Genomic DNA, 15105 nt, shown 5'->3' with positions numbered 1-15105 from the left:
CGTACGTGCGGTGGCATTCACGTGTATTTCGAAGGCTTCGCGTTCCTGTGTGTAAGTTGATCAAGTAGCAAGGATACCATGAGCCAAACCCTCATCTTATCGCACGCACCGTATCTTGAGTCAGGTCAAGTACTATTGCTAAGACTAATTAAAGTTGGTTCAAAGCAATGCGAAACGGCAAGTCGGCAACAGTATTCTCAAGGTCAAGAAAACATCTCAAGTTCTTGCTCAATAATGTTGTGCTTGACTGTGGTTTAAATGGGGTGTTGGCAGCTACCAAGCAACAGCCTTACCATGCCCTCCTTGCAACTTAAAGCCAGAAAAAGATGAGGCTTCCAAACAATTTTCACTAAGGCATAAGCTCTGAAGACATATTTACTGCCTCCAAGAATTACAATGTCACGAGTTTATCAGCCTCGGGCCTTCGGCCATTCCATCAAAGTTTCAAACGAAATCGACCAGATAAAAAACTGTAGACACATTTACTCACATTGTTAAACTTACTGCCAAGGTGCCAAACACAGGTATTTCGAAGTACCCGATTCGATGCAAAAAAAATTTGGCTATCCAAAATAAAAGTTCCAGACGTAAGTTCCGTTCAATTCATTACTAAATTCATTGTTAGTCGAATGGAAAAGTTACGTTGAAATTATTTGAGTGCGCGCGGCTAGCTCAAGCTAGTTCTTCACAATCCACAGACCAGAGACTATGAGGTCGGAACTCCGAACAAGTGCTCGAATGGCGGCATGAGCATGAGACTTCCACCTAATTAGATCAATACGAGCAACTAAACAAGACTTCAACACGCTTGTCCGTCGGGGACTACGAAGCTTTATTGATTCAATACCAATTTCCCAATAAATTTAAAAAATTACAGAAAATAATACATGACCTGTCGAGTTCAGTGCAACAACTTTGAAATTTCCTGTGATAGTAGCAGAAAAGCACAGCAGTTGACACACTTGTCGAAAATTTACGCCTTTACGGCCTTAAAATTACTGTTGTTTATCCATTATTCGTTTACCTAATTTCTTTATTACAGGCCGGCTTAAAAATAATCCACAGCTTTGCCTGCGACACTGCCTAGCAAGAAGCGCCTACCTGCATGATTCAAGTTTCAAACCAATGCTAAAAATTCACAGGGGAGATCAAATATTCGTTGTAAATCCATTGGAGTACACTTTGACCTTGTCGTTCGTGGTTTATTTTTGAAGCTATAGTCAAGAATTGACATTAACACAGTTACAAATTATTCGCTTTGGCCAACAACTATGCTATCGCTTGTATATTTGTTAACTTCTTTGCTCTCATTGAGCGGGACTGCGAGAAAAACCAGCCATGTGGTGAGAAACATTCGGAGCTACCTACACCGCACCACCCACCGTCACGTCACCAGACATACTAACTTGAAAAAGAACGAAGCAAGAACGTTGTCATCAGCGAGCCATGAAGCGAAGTGCCGTCTGGCTGGCATTCGCAATGTAAGCTCGTTTCAATTTCTTTTTTATTATTTATTAATTTCACAGGCATATTTTATGACTGTGGCAAAACTTTTCTTACAAATTAAATGGATCGCAAAATCTGTTTTATAATATAATCTTAGAATAAGTTATGTGTGTAAACGGTAGCGAAATTTCAGCTTCACCAAAAGCTGCTCCACTCAGGGGCGGGAATCCAACTGTCCAACATGCTGGTGGTTATCCTTGGAATTGCGTCACCTCTAAAAATTATTTGTCGTTATTTTAGACGTCGCAATGATTTTTCCTACTTTTTTTCTTGGTCTTCACAGAAAGAAGTGATTATTAGTCATGAGAGAGTTTGGAGCACAATATTTGATAACATTAATTATTGCGTTCGAGAATTTTTCACATACGAGACATTATGGGACGTCTACTACTGAGGGGCCGTATTATCAAAACTTCGTAACTTTTCGTACTTCCGACAAAAAAATTACGTGTTACGTAAGTATACCCTAATTTTGGCATTATCAAAACATTCGTACGTAAGACTTAGCTAAAAGCGTACTATCAAAACCATCTGGCCAACTGACCAATCAGAGGCTTGGGATTTGTTTACATTCTGTGAACTTCGATGGCGGGAATCGATGCCTTCGATGGTATCGACTATCGAATGCTGTCTGTCGGTATTGAGTCGGTATTGCTCCTTGTTGGCACAGAAAAAGCCGTTCTAAAATAGTTGTGAACTCTTTTTAATTAACAGCGTGAGTTGAAGAAGAAATCTGTGTACGGAGCTAAAAATTATGGTTGGCAAAGATATAAAGTACCGACTAGAAGGAATGAATGAATTGAATTTTTGAAAATGAATGACAAAATTTTTGAAAATTTTTGAAAAAATGAATTGAATTTTTTTCCAATAGCCCTGTTTAGCACGATCACATATTTTGATCGTGCAAATGTTGCACGATCAAGTAGTGGAGCCATCACAAGTAGAGCCATCATTCTATGCGTTTATAATCCGCGCTGTCGGATTATTGAATAAATTCTATCACAAGTCAAGGTGTTGCTACTTGCTAGTAAATTAATAGTTTCCTATTGCTTCAGCAGACACTCTAAACTTGTGCGGAACTCCACTTACGACATCTCCGAGCAGGCGTACAGTTACGTTACTTATCTTCCCGCGCAAATGTTTTGATAATACCACCTCTAGAGCTACGTCATCAAGTCAGCACTTACGCCTCTCGTAAGTCGATTTTGCGTACTTATGAAGTTTTGATAATACGGCCCCTGGAATGAAATGATTTTCCGCGTCTGAAATTGCGGATTCAAAATGTGTGCTTTTGCAGGCGTCTGAAACGTAGTTTCTGGATCGACATTAGATACAAAACTTGAGTTTTTCTCTATTTCGACAATTGATCAATAACAATTCATTAGTAAACTGGCCGAGAGATCATCAATGCATTTTTGTTTAGCAATAGACCTCTTGATAATAGTTTCTCTCTCTGCCAACTACGTTACTGCTCTGTGAACTCGCCTGCGAACTTAACGCATAATGCAACTTTTGAGCAACAGAACCATGCAATCAAAAGTCTTTCACCAATCAACGCCTCTGGTATGAAAAGGTTAACATTATTGAAAACAGTTTGTAAAATCAACAATAATAATTCGAAAATCAAAGCTCAGATTTATTAAGAAATATCAATACAAATAAAAAAACTTTAGTTGAATTCAGCTTCTAAAGACTAGAATAAATTATAACTTGGATACCTTCTACGTATTCTGGAACTAATAACCTGGAATATCGACATGATAAACAACATTGCTTGTATATATGTACATTCGATGCAGAATTTACATTCGAATTATACTATACCTACCGGGTCCTACCCACATTTTTAACTCCATAACTTCATCGGATTCATGCTGGAATGACCCTAAATAACATTTGTCATCATAATGAAATCATTTACATTTTTTCCAGTTATATGCTCGCAAACTGTAAAGTTATACTAATAAAAGAAAATGACATTCAGGGCACTATTCTCAGTATATTTCTAGGTAATATATATTTAAAAAAATTTTATAACACAGAATTATACCATTAACAGTTTAACATGAAAACGTCAGCATAGAATATCATTTTCAGGTCTATTATAATGCGCAAATGTCTCAGCTTACTGTGTTGCTTCAACTAAAAGTTTTTTTTTTAATTCTCGTTTTGTATTAAAACGCCAGAACCCATGAAAATAGATCATTGGGTTTACCAAATAAAATATGCAAGAGAGCAAGCTGGATTGTATAAATGTTGATTCGCATTAAATTGGTGTAATGAGGAGAACAATTTGATGAAATGTTAGTTAATAGTCATAGAAAATGAGAGATACATAGTATTATTTACATCATTATTTCATGTTAAAAAATATTACTCTTTAATGCTAATGGTGCAATAACGAACGCAATCTTCAAAGCCATGAATATGATTCTCTAATAGTTATAACTTAATTGTTCGTTATTATCATCCAAGTAATTGATTGTAAGCCAACTCCTGTATCCTATAAATATGATTTTTCGGTTTTATTAGCGCCGCTAAAGGTGCTTACACACGGAGAAAGTATTAGCCAATAGTATTAGTGCAAGTATACTCCTCTTCTAGTTTTGCCTACTACAAGTTTATACACGGGGAAAGTATTAACTAAGCAGTATTTTCTCCTCATCCGCGAGCGCTAGTGCGTTTTTAAAAGCCGGCGATTGGAGTTTGCAGTCGGTAGAAAAATTTGGTGCGTGGCAGCAATGGCGAATTTAAGAAGGCTTTTAGGTGAAGCATTTTGTGAAATTGTTGCGAATCCAGCTGAGAAGGTGAAAAACTCCGTCAATCAACGTTTTAGTGAAAGACTGGGTAGGACGGAGAGATATCATGAATCATCATCGACTTGGTTTTGTGAATTCGCGTAGCGGCACAAATACACATATTTCTGCTGCTCCAGCCCAACTGCTGTCGCTTTCCGGCGCAAAATAAAAATATTTTTTTTAATGCAAGCGCTCGCTGCCTTCTACTGTCCTTTGACGCAGAAATTAACCCGATATTCGAAGTGGAAAGCACTATATTCGAAGGGAAAAGTACTTGACGCTAAGACTATCGGCTAACACTTTCCTCGTGTATATCTTAGGAGAGCAAACTTGTAAATTTCGACAGTATTCATAAGCACTTTTCTGACTATTCGTAACCTGAAGAAGCAGTTAACATATTTGCTGAATATTTAATATGATGCTAAACTTTCGTACATATTATTTGTTTGTACAAATACAGTCATGTATTTACAATAATAGGTACTGTAAAGTCACTAAGAACTTAGTACACACAAAAAAAGAAGAAAAAAAAACCTTAATGAAGCTCTAAAAATAACATTGGAAGTTTGTAAATGCTACTGTATAGCTCCAAAGCATTATGATCCTCAAAGAAATTCTACCCCTATTTACGAATGCCTCAACTCAAACGTTTGATAAAAATATTTACAAGGTTTTCGTTACTCGTATATAATGATTTCCTTTCAGATCTAAATATATAATTATTGGCAAGTAGTCAAAGTTATATTTTTAATTTGTTTAAGGGGTCTTAGGTTTACAATGTTTTCTTTGAGATTAGTTAATTTAATTTATCGAATCAATTTGCAACTTTGTCTTTAATCGATGCAATTGAAATTCTTTACATACTGCACTTAGATTAAAACAATGTTTTAATCGGTGTGAAATGAGATCCTAATTGATGAAAATTGTTCTGTTCGAATTTTTGTGACAGTCTACGTATTTTTTTTTTCAGCGATAAATATTGCCACAATCTCGCTATTTGTTATTTATTTTCAACATAATCAGTGTCTCACTGATATCGAAATGATTCAGATTAATGATAGAAGTATAATTAGAATCTAATGATAGTGAATAAATTCTATTTACAATGAAAATATGTACACTTATAGGTTGATTTTCACAGTATAAATTATTCTGTCTCTTTACGTGCATGAAAACTATTCATGTTTTCAAGGAGATAAACAATAATTGAAAACACTCAATGTCTAGAAAACCGGTTTTAAGGTCATAAAGGTTTGTCACTTTTAGTTTCTGTACAAGAAAACCAGACATCATTCATCATTTTGTTGAATACGAATCAAGCAAAATAAACATGAACTTTTGTACAAAAATGCTGAAAAATATTTCAGTGATGCAGACTCTCAATCGTTCATCTGGGGAAACATTCTCAAAAAAATTGACGGTGATATTAATATCCGCGATGATCATTCATCAATAATCACGAATTCAGAAATTCACAAGCATGGGCTAAAATTCATTGGCCCTGGAGATATGTATACGACTTCGGAGCTCTTTTCGAGAGTATCACCCCAGAATTCGTTGAGATTATCGTCCCAACGCCAATCTTTAGGCAAAATGGCTCATTATAATTCTGCGGAAAACATCAATTTTGTACAAAATCTCCATGTTTATTTGTAACCATCAATTCCTCAATCGCTGCCGCACCCATTGTCGGTAGGTCAGAGCATTAAGAAGATCTAAATTCAAATCTGGATCTTCGCGAGTGGGCGTGGTTTCGATTTTAACGGTCGTTGTGGTGGTGGTGGTTGTGGTGGTGGCGATTGGAGTTTCGGTTGTGGTGGTCACGTTTCCAATCTCGTCTTCTTGTATAAGAGGACGTTTCGTGGGATGAGATCTACATTTACCTTCGGGGTAAGAAGCCTGTTCAGGGTAACTTTGGGGCTTCACACACACAAGGCCATCGCCACATTTCCCCCTCATATTCCACAGACCTCCGCACACATCGCCTTCACCCTGAAACATAAATTTTTCATTAACCCTAAGGTAACCAATCAACTTCGACAAAAATTGCAGAAACTAAAAATGACTTCAAATAAAAGTCCCGCTGAACAGAAACATGCAGTTTGTCACGTCTTTGTCTACACAGTATATTCATCTATCAGAACGGATGGTTATTAGAACAGATATTATGATATATGATCATGTTTAGACATGGTCAATGGTCAACCAACAGGAGCCAAATGTCTTGCAACACATAACATAATGAGGTCTAACTTGCAAGACCTAACGGTCCAATCACCAAATAACTGACTACATTACAACACACTACCCAACCCTGTAAGTCACTACCTCAAAATTCACTGTACCCCCCAAATGTCACTATAGGTGCCTGTACACAGGGATAGTACTAGCCGCTAGTTCATCCGGCGCTTGAACTGTCCACGCTACTAGCCTCGTGTATAGGGGTTCAGCCGCTTCAGAGGCATGCGCCGGCAAGTGCCTGAGACGCGGCCGAGAAAGACAACGATGTGTTGATATCTTGGCTGGAGAAGTGGCTAGTAGCGCTGATGCAGCCATGGTGAGAGCATCTGTGCCGCTCTTGTGAAGTATCTTGGGTCAAGTGAATCATGGCTTGTTTGAACGATAATGTTTCTAAGAGGAATCCAACAAAATGGATTCCAGACGATATTCAATTATTCTTTGAAATATGAATCAGAGTGGAATGTTTGCCATGACGGTTACTCTAACAAAATGAAGAGAGAAACGAGTATTTTGAAACTGGAAGAAGACCATATTAGTCAGGGTTAAGTTGTTCCCGACGTTGCATTTTTAAAGGTTAGAATAAAGAGTATAAAAACGACGTACAGACTCGCGTTGTTGAAGGTGATCCCACTATCCATCTTCGCAGACCTCACTCGACGGCTTCTAACGACGCACTGGCGGGCGCGAACGAGAAGATAGCGGCACCTTCTACTCTCCTCGTGTGTACAGGCTTACTAGCCGGATAGTAACCAAGCGACCGACACTATCCAGATTTACTAGCCGTCTGCACTATCCCTGTGTACAAGCACCTTATCGCCCAACTCAATACCCTCAGCAGTACCTCGCAAAACATGACTCCCAATCAGTGCCTCCCAACTCATACCGCACCCCCTTCAGTACCTCGCAACTCGTAGCACACTCCCAATCAGTGCCTCCCAACTCATAGCACACCCCCTTCAGTACCTCGCAACTCGTAGGACACTCCCAATAAGTGCCTCCCAACTCATAGCACATCCCCTTCAGTACCTCGCAACTCGTAGGACACTCCCAATCAGTGCCTCCCAACTCATAGCCCACCCCCTTCAGTACCTTGCCGCACACCATGCAGCACTCGCACACGTCTGACACGAGCCCGTTGATGCAGACTGGCGGGTCCGGGGGGCAGCGGTCCTTCCCCCCGCACGGCACGCAGCGCAGGGACCCCACGCTGCCCGGCACACAATATCGTCAAAGGTGGATTGTGTTTATATCCTCAATGGTGGATTGTGTTCACTAGAAGAGAACCACATGTGGATAAGAAAATTCAGCGCAGTTACGTTCTACATCAAACGTTTCTATCAATGGTGACTAGCTGATTAACTACAAGTAATTAAGACTAGTAAATTCACTGCGAGGGAACAGGTTTGAATAAGGTAGAGAAACTTCTGTTAATGCGGCGCAGAGGTCCAATGCTCGCTCGCTGTCCCCGATATGAGAGTATTAATGGATTAACGATAACTTAGAAGGAAACAGCTCTTGAAGACGATACTACAACGATCTGTTGATTTGAGCCTCCTTGCACCATACAATAAACGGGAACAACTTTGGTGAAGAAACGCGAAACCGAACGCTGCACACAGATCCTACAGATATGAGACTATTTTGAGACTAACCGAGATATTGCTATGAATTCCTTCTACACATTTCTACACATTGGAATTGGATTTGGGGCGTGGTGACTCTGAGAGAAAGAATTTCAGGGTCAGGCCTTTGCAACGGCCATCAGCCACGCATTGTTAGTAAGAAGAAGGAAGGGAGGTAAGGGGGGGTCCTCTCAACGTACACACGGAAGGAGTCATATAAGGAGAAAAATGTGCGGATCCACAAGTTACATTATTAACTTACATAGCGCGTTGGTGGTATGCAGAGGACAAGAAAGAAAGAATTCAACAATGAAATTGTCAGCCATGCAGGAAAAAACGTACAAATTAACATATGAAGAAAAAGAGCAATACAGTTCACATTTTTTACAAATACGAATAAAACAAAATACGTTAATTAGACTGTAAGTGTAAAAGTATCTCAATTACAAGTGTGTATCAGACCTCGTTCTTATAACTCACCAGTGAATATATATGCTGAGCAGAAGAACGAGTAAGGCTTTGAAGGACATTTTATTCCCAATTTCCTATACTTGTTCCAAAAAGAAGCAAATTTACCTGGATGCTGTGGAGGTATACAAAAGAAAAATATAACAGACGAATTTCAATCTAAATCTAGTAGAAGCCCTGTCGTTGCAACACTTTTGCAATGAAACCATTATAAAATTATCTTTATTTATCGCTTTATGTTTACTCGTTAATTCCGCCCAACCCCAAAATTCGGGGTTGGGCGGATGGGCTTTACTCGTTGATATTAACAACCAACGGATGATGCGAGAGCATTTCAAGTTCGAACCAACGATTTTTGACTGAAATAGGCTATAGTCAATCAACTTTAATACAGCGGCGCGACCATCGCTAGTTGTGTTCGAGCGAAATCTCAGGCCATCAACGTGGCAATTAGACTGGCGACCGATCACCAAAGATATAAGAATTATTAAAGAAATAACGATGATCGTAGCCGCTATAGAAATACCAAGAAATTAAATCAAATAAATAAATAACTCAAAGAAATCGTCACTGTTCCTTATCTATCAAAGAAAAAACTATATAAGGCGCGGTTATACGAGTATCACATGTCGTAGATGAGGCGCCTTTACGACAATTTCGATTACGGTTGTTGTAGTTGTTTGTCGCGCCAACGCTCATGAGAACAAAAATTAATGCTCGCACGGGTACGGCTTAGGTAGGGGAAGGAGTAGAACCACCGGAAGATGGGGAGGTGGAGGCGAAGGTAGGCAGGATGGCCAAAAGGGCCGCCGCTTAACAGGAGTGTCTGCCCCACAGTGAAGAGATGCTGAGGGTTGTGAGAAATGAAGGACAGGCGAAGAGATGATGCGCGGACTGGAAATTGATCTACACTTAGGGCAGGCAGTGCTAGGAGTTCTTCAGGCCCTGAAGGTGAAGGATGTCAAGGAACTGCAGTGGCCCGAACGGAGCTGGGCCAGCGCTGAACGGTGACGGCATTGTAGCCCGGCTTCTTCTGAAGCGACGGGAGGCGGTAAGGCAGCCATAACCCTGTTGATCCCAGCGGCTTCGGAGACGTGGGCCCACATCTCAGCTTTGGCAGCTCCTAGGAGACAGTATTCATGGAACCTCCCTTAGGAGGATGGACTCCAGGTAACCGAATTTGATCCGGAGGGAAGTTTCTGTTTCTGAGAGGAGCAGAGACGATGACAAAAGAGGGGTGAATGGCCCGAGGGCACTGGCCTGGAACTGCGTACATGTGAGGTCTGGATGAGCAGACAAGGAAAGAACACCTGTGTTGACGTGGAGGTTTTCGACAGAGGTCATTCTGAGGCATCCGGTAGCCATCGTCATGGCTGTGCTCTGGTCGGTAGTAAACTTGCCACGGCGGTGCTGGAGGCAACGGTGCTCCTGTTAAGTGGCTACTGTGCACCGGCTGACGCCGCAGCGTTGCAGGACCGAATGTCTGTATGCCTGCATGGACGCTGTCTCCAGCTCATTGACGGCTCAAGCTCAATGCATCAAAAACCGACTTTATTTGGTTTGCGACTACTCGGCGCCAGCATCAGCTTTCGGCCAACTCTGTTCGCGTGGACAACGATTTCGTCATGCCTACGTTCGCAGTTCACAACCTGGGCATTCTGCTGGACTCGGAACTTTCAATGAACAATCACATTGCCAAAGTCACCACCGCTTGCATTGGCGCTTTGTGACGAATACGTAGCATCAGCCGCTGTCTTTCGAGGCCGGTCTTTGAGGCCCTCGTGGTGGCGCTCGTTCTGACCAGATTGGACTATGGTAATGCAACACTTTATGGACTTCCGACCACGGCAATTAATTAACTGTAATCCTTTATGAACACTGCTGCTCGACTCATGTACAATAAGCGAAAATTTGACCATGTGACGCCGATATTGCGCGATCTTCACTAGCTGCGCATTCTGCAGCGCACGTAGTTCAAGGTCGCCGTTCTGACGTTCCGATGCCTTCACGGGTTGGCGCCTCCTTATCTCATGGAAGGTCTGCAGCGCGTGTCGGATTAGCCTTCTAGAAGACGATTGCGCTCGTCACCAACAGTTGACCTCATCGTACCATCTACTCGTCTATCTACCGTCGGCGACAGAGCGTTCCCGGTCACCGCCGACAGAACCTGGAACAGTCTGCCGGCTTCCTTAACTACGACTCCTTCGTTGCAGGTGTTTCGTCGACGCCAAAAGACGGAACTATTTCATAGAGCCGATGAATCTAGTGCTTGGTCATTTTGTCCGTTCCCATCCTTTCTTGTATCTTTTTTCACTTGCTATTAATCTTAAGTGTGACGTGCTCTCGAAGTTCGTTTGAACCAGATGCCACGATAAATGCTTCTTAGAATAATAATAATAACGGGGGACCTGATGGTTGCTGCATAGTTTATTATTTGGTGTATGATGGTTCTCACCACGATGGCCTCCGTCAGGCATTACCTCGCCCCGCGGTGGGTGAATGCCTGCCCGCCATATCCCTCCCCCCCTTGACCCTATTGACCACAGGCTGAGGCTGACGTGAAGGTCACCGTGTCCCGTATTGTTGGAGCGATACGTGCCATCCTCACGAACAACAAATGCCTCGCGTTAAAAATATAATTATATCTGCATAGTTAATACAAATTAAATTTTAGACGAAGAGATATGAAATAATTCGAGTAAATTATATGTGAGATATCTCGGTACACGGCATTGGAACGGTTGGTGAAGTTCATTCAAACGTTGGTGCCTAATTCATTTCGCTAAAAAATACTACTTATGAGAATCATTCAGATATTTAAGATGAATAAGACATTAAAAATTAATACGGTATTAAAAATAAAAAAAAAACTTATATTTTGGCATGACATGAATATGACAAACTGATGCCAGTAATGCATTCATTTTTGCGTGTTTATGAGTGCAAAATATAACGATAATTACAGCCAGTAATCAATGCATATGCGTTATTTGAAGTTGATGTGTGCTTGATGAAGAACATCCTGTGCCTCCAATCCATTAAATATCTATAATGCCACTTTAATTTCATGCATTAGGACAGGCTAGCAATATTTGTAAACTGGTCATGATTCTTAAGCGCCGAAAATTTTATATCTTTAGAGATTGATAACATTTATGTGTACAAACAATCGATAATAAATGCGATTTTATTTGCATGACCGTTCAATTTGCATATCAAAACCGTGATTAAAAGACTCGCGTTAACTATAAAAAAAACGTTGTACTTCGAAAGCGCAAAGTTAACTCATAAGTTACACCTATAAAACAGCGACATGGTTGCAAAATAAGATAAAATTCAACATCCTGTTCTATTTGTCATGAATATATATTATTTATATGTTCAACTCAGGATTATATAGGAATATATACACCAGTATTCATGTTATCCTATTCAAGTCGGGTATATGGAATATAAACATGAACAAAAAAATCGTAGATGAAGCCGTTGATAAAAAATAACATGACATGTGAATCAGAGCGCATAAGCAGAAAATTTTCAAAATGTAACTCAACCACATGCATAAAAGTTTGAAATTAAATTGGTTATCAATAGGATCCTAGAATATTCCATATCATCAGTAGATGGTTTATCAAAAATTTATCGGTTTTATTATCAGCACAGCTACGAGTTTGTGGCCAAATCACACTATATATGCTAATGCATTAATTTATGTAAGTTCAGTTTATGTAATGAGGCCTAGGATTTTTCATTGATAGTTGCAACTTTGTTACTATGGCACGATTCTCACTTGTGAGCAAATGTAAAAATTTGAAAAATGCCAGATGAAAATGGGCGAATAACACAGTCCAGGTTATTTTAATCTAACACTGCGCTGAAAAAATGTCGAAAAAAGATGCACCTAAAGAGAATTTTCTGGTCACCGAGGAGATTGTTAGACACAGTTAATTTGAGGAAAATGGTCTACTACGTCGAGAGCACAGCAATGCCCAGGCTCTTCGAACATACCAAGATTAAATACTTTCTAAATTCCCTATGCTGCTCACGCTTTAATTATAATTTTTTAATATAAGATCCGATTATAAAAGGAGGCAATTTTCCTATGGGAAGGAATAACAGCACAAACAAAAGAAAGACGCTCCACTGACTCGAGTCAGTAAGGCACTGGCTGCCGTTGAGCGGATGTGGTGTGTTGCAGCGTCGTCAATGCAGTCCCGTGTTGAGGGAAGTCCTACATCAAGTGCCGTCAGATTTCTATTGGCCGGTCTGCTGTGCCAACCGCCCCTCATCCCTTCCTCTCTTTGCCTTTTGTAGTATCAAGTTTGGTACGGTCTGCTGTGACAACCGCCCCTCATCCCTTCCTGAGGATGTTTACGCTCCCCGTCACTAGCGGTGCATTGAGAAAAATTGACAAGATCTCGTAGGAATATAAACAATTATTGCACTTGAATAAGATGAACTTCAAAAACCTATTTATTAAATAATATTTAGGCATGACTTCACCCCGTCGCCTTCACTGAATTTAGAGGCTGCTAATTCTTTGCCCTACCAGCATTTGTTTGTAAAAGCAAACCTTATTCCAAGCTTCATCTCTGCATTTATGATAGCATGTTTTTCGAGGCTTTACAGCCGCAATAATATTTTAGAAAATGATTTGGTCGGAATTCATTATTAATGTGATTCAACTATATATGCATTTGGCTATGGCATGGTAACACGTGCAACAGCTCTACATTAGTCAGTAAGTCGATGCTGTCAAAAGTCAATCAATTAGGAAAGATAGCAGCTGCTGATGCGGAACCTGGAATGCAGTTCAGTTGAAAATTCTCTCACATGAATAATGTCGAAGATTATTGTTACTTTTTTTTTATTGGAGGCAAGGCAAGTTGATTTAAGGACTGCTTTCCATTTTACTCCAGTTAATTAGTGCTAATCGCATCCCCACCATACTATTTCAAATCAGACTACGCGGGAAATTTTGTTTACATTCATTTGGGAGCGCAGCCGTTCACCACCAATTTTGTGCACCAATAAGCCCTGAATCGAACGCCTTGGATCTCTACGGACATCCACCAATCAGCCGTGAACCACTAGGCGGCTTTGTCCTCCTCCGGCCTTGCATAAAACCTGCCGTGCACCACCAGGCCGCGGATCGAACATGACTTCCGGGCATCGTTAAATTACGTAATTTTACGTTCACCGCATCTGAGGTTAGGTTTCAGATAACATAGTTCTGTTCCAAAATTAATCGTTCGACCGAGGGCTGGTTCGACGCACGGTCTAGATATGATTGTCCAGAAGTGTTGACGGCTACGTTCCGGAAGGCAGGAATCATGATGGGCCAGCTATTTTAAACTATCGTCAGTCATTAAAAGATCCGGTCAAATGACACGATTTTAGATCTTCTGTGAACAAGGCACGAAAAGGAAAATAATCGGCGACAGGCCACATCAGGCCTGCACTTCAGCGCCGGGATCACTATGTTATGTAATTACATCCAGGGCAGTGGCGGTCTTCGGCAGGCGACTCATTCATTTCAACGTGAACGGCAGGGATATGTACTCATTCTTCAGTAAAGCTGTAATGTTTAGTTATGGAACGCTTTAGTTATAATCAACAGTGAAGACAGTATGCACTGTTTGTTTTAAGAAATTACCTCAGTAAGTCAGTAACTTCATACCCGGCGGCGCTCGTGTAGGGCAGGACTCTGTTTAACTGGAACGTCAAAATGAGGGATATTAAAACGAAGTCTCGATTAAAGCAAACCGTCCTGAACTTCGTATTGAAAATCTTCACATGATTGTCGTCTAAGTTAAAAGTAGTTCGGAACAGTTATTAAAAAGTGGCTGCATGATAAAAATTGGTAGGTTAAAAATGAGAAGATAATTGTCTGCTGTCAAGTAAAACCTGCATACGTGACCGGCAATCGGCATTGCTCCATCGTCCTCAAGACGTGGGCGAAGAGGCAGCGAGGTGTCGGCCACGGAGTTGTCACAAGAGGTTTGACGAGTGACTGTTCGAGGTAGGTCAGTAGTAACAAGTGAAGCGATGTGACTTGCAGCGAGGTTTTGTTCACACCATGTAGAAGCTGTGTGACGAAGTAACTCGACGATGCAGGACTGTAGTTGTGGCTCCCCGGACTCACTTTTACAAGAGACCCCCCTCGCGCAAGTACGACACCACCGACAGGGGGTCGCTTCAGAGCTGTAGGGCCGAGGTTATGTGACGGTATTGTCTGAGATCCTGCCAGAGCGGACATTCCAGGAGAATGTTAGTGATTGTGTGGGGAGCTCTCTGGCAGGATGGACAGGTGTCTGAGTCTGCTTGGCCTATTCTGTTTGCGTATGTTTGTAGTGAAGGGTGGCCGCCGCAACGCAGCCTGGCTAGGTGAACTCTCTCCAATCTAGAGAACTGGGTTTCTGTGCTGCTTATGCCAGATGGTGGGTGTCCAAGGACTTTGTTGGTGCCGG

The 15105-nt window shown here is 41.1% G+C and overlaps 1 protein-coding gene across 1 annotated transcript; it reads right to left on the bottom strand.

The window, feature by feature from the left end:
* Nucleotides 1-5235: 5235 nt before the first annotated feature.
* On the bottom strand, nucleotides 5236-8817 carry LOC108683438 (single insulin-like growth factor-binding domain protein-2). Its single transcript, XM_018172750.2, has 3 exons — nucleotides 8648-8817; nucleotides 7635-7752; nucleotides 5236-6296 (listed from the first exon to the last, which is right to left on the bottom strand). The coding sequence occupies exons 1-3, from the start codon at nucleotides 8695-8697 to the stop codon at nucleotides 5964-5966; spliced, it is 501 nt and encodes a 166-aa protein (XP_018028239.1). The 5' UTR covers nucleotides 8698-8817; the 3' UTR covers nucleotides 5236-5963.
* Between the last annotated feature and the right edge of the window lie 6288 nt (nucleotides 8818-15105).

This window comes from Hyalella azteca, unplaced genomic scaffold (genome assembly GCF_000764305.2).
Source record: "Hyalella azteca isolate HAZT.00-mixed unplaced genomic scaffold, Hazt_2.0.2 contig12761, whole genome shotgun sequence".
NCBI lineage: Eukaryota > Metazoa > Arthropoda > Malacostraca > Amphipoda > Hyalellidae > Hyalella > Hyalella azteca.
The sequence above is the reverse complement of the archived record's forward strand: the minus strand, read 5'-3'. Positions and strand labels throughout refer to the sequence as shown.

What these genes read in the sequence shown, in the direction of transcription:
- LOC108683438 (XM_018172750.2), bottom strand. Translation starts at nt 8,697, where the DNA reads ATGTCCTTCAAAGCCTTACTCGTTCTTCTGCTCAGCATATATATTCAC. An exon ending in CTCAGCATATATATTCACTG is followed by an intron (nt 7,753 to 8,647) that starts GTGAGTTATAAG and finishes TGTGCCGGGCAG; the next exon opens with CGTGGGGTCCCTGCGCTGCG. An exon ending in GCTGCATGGTGTGCGGCAAG is followed by an intron (nt 6,297 to 7,634) that starts GTACTGAAGGGG and finishes TTTATGTTTCAG; the next exon opens with GGTGAAGGCGATGTGTGCGG.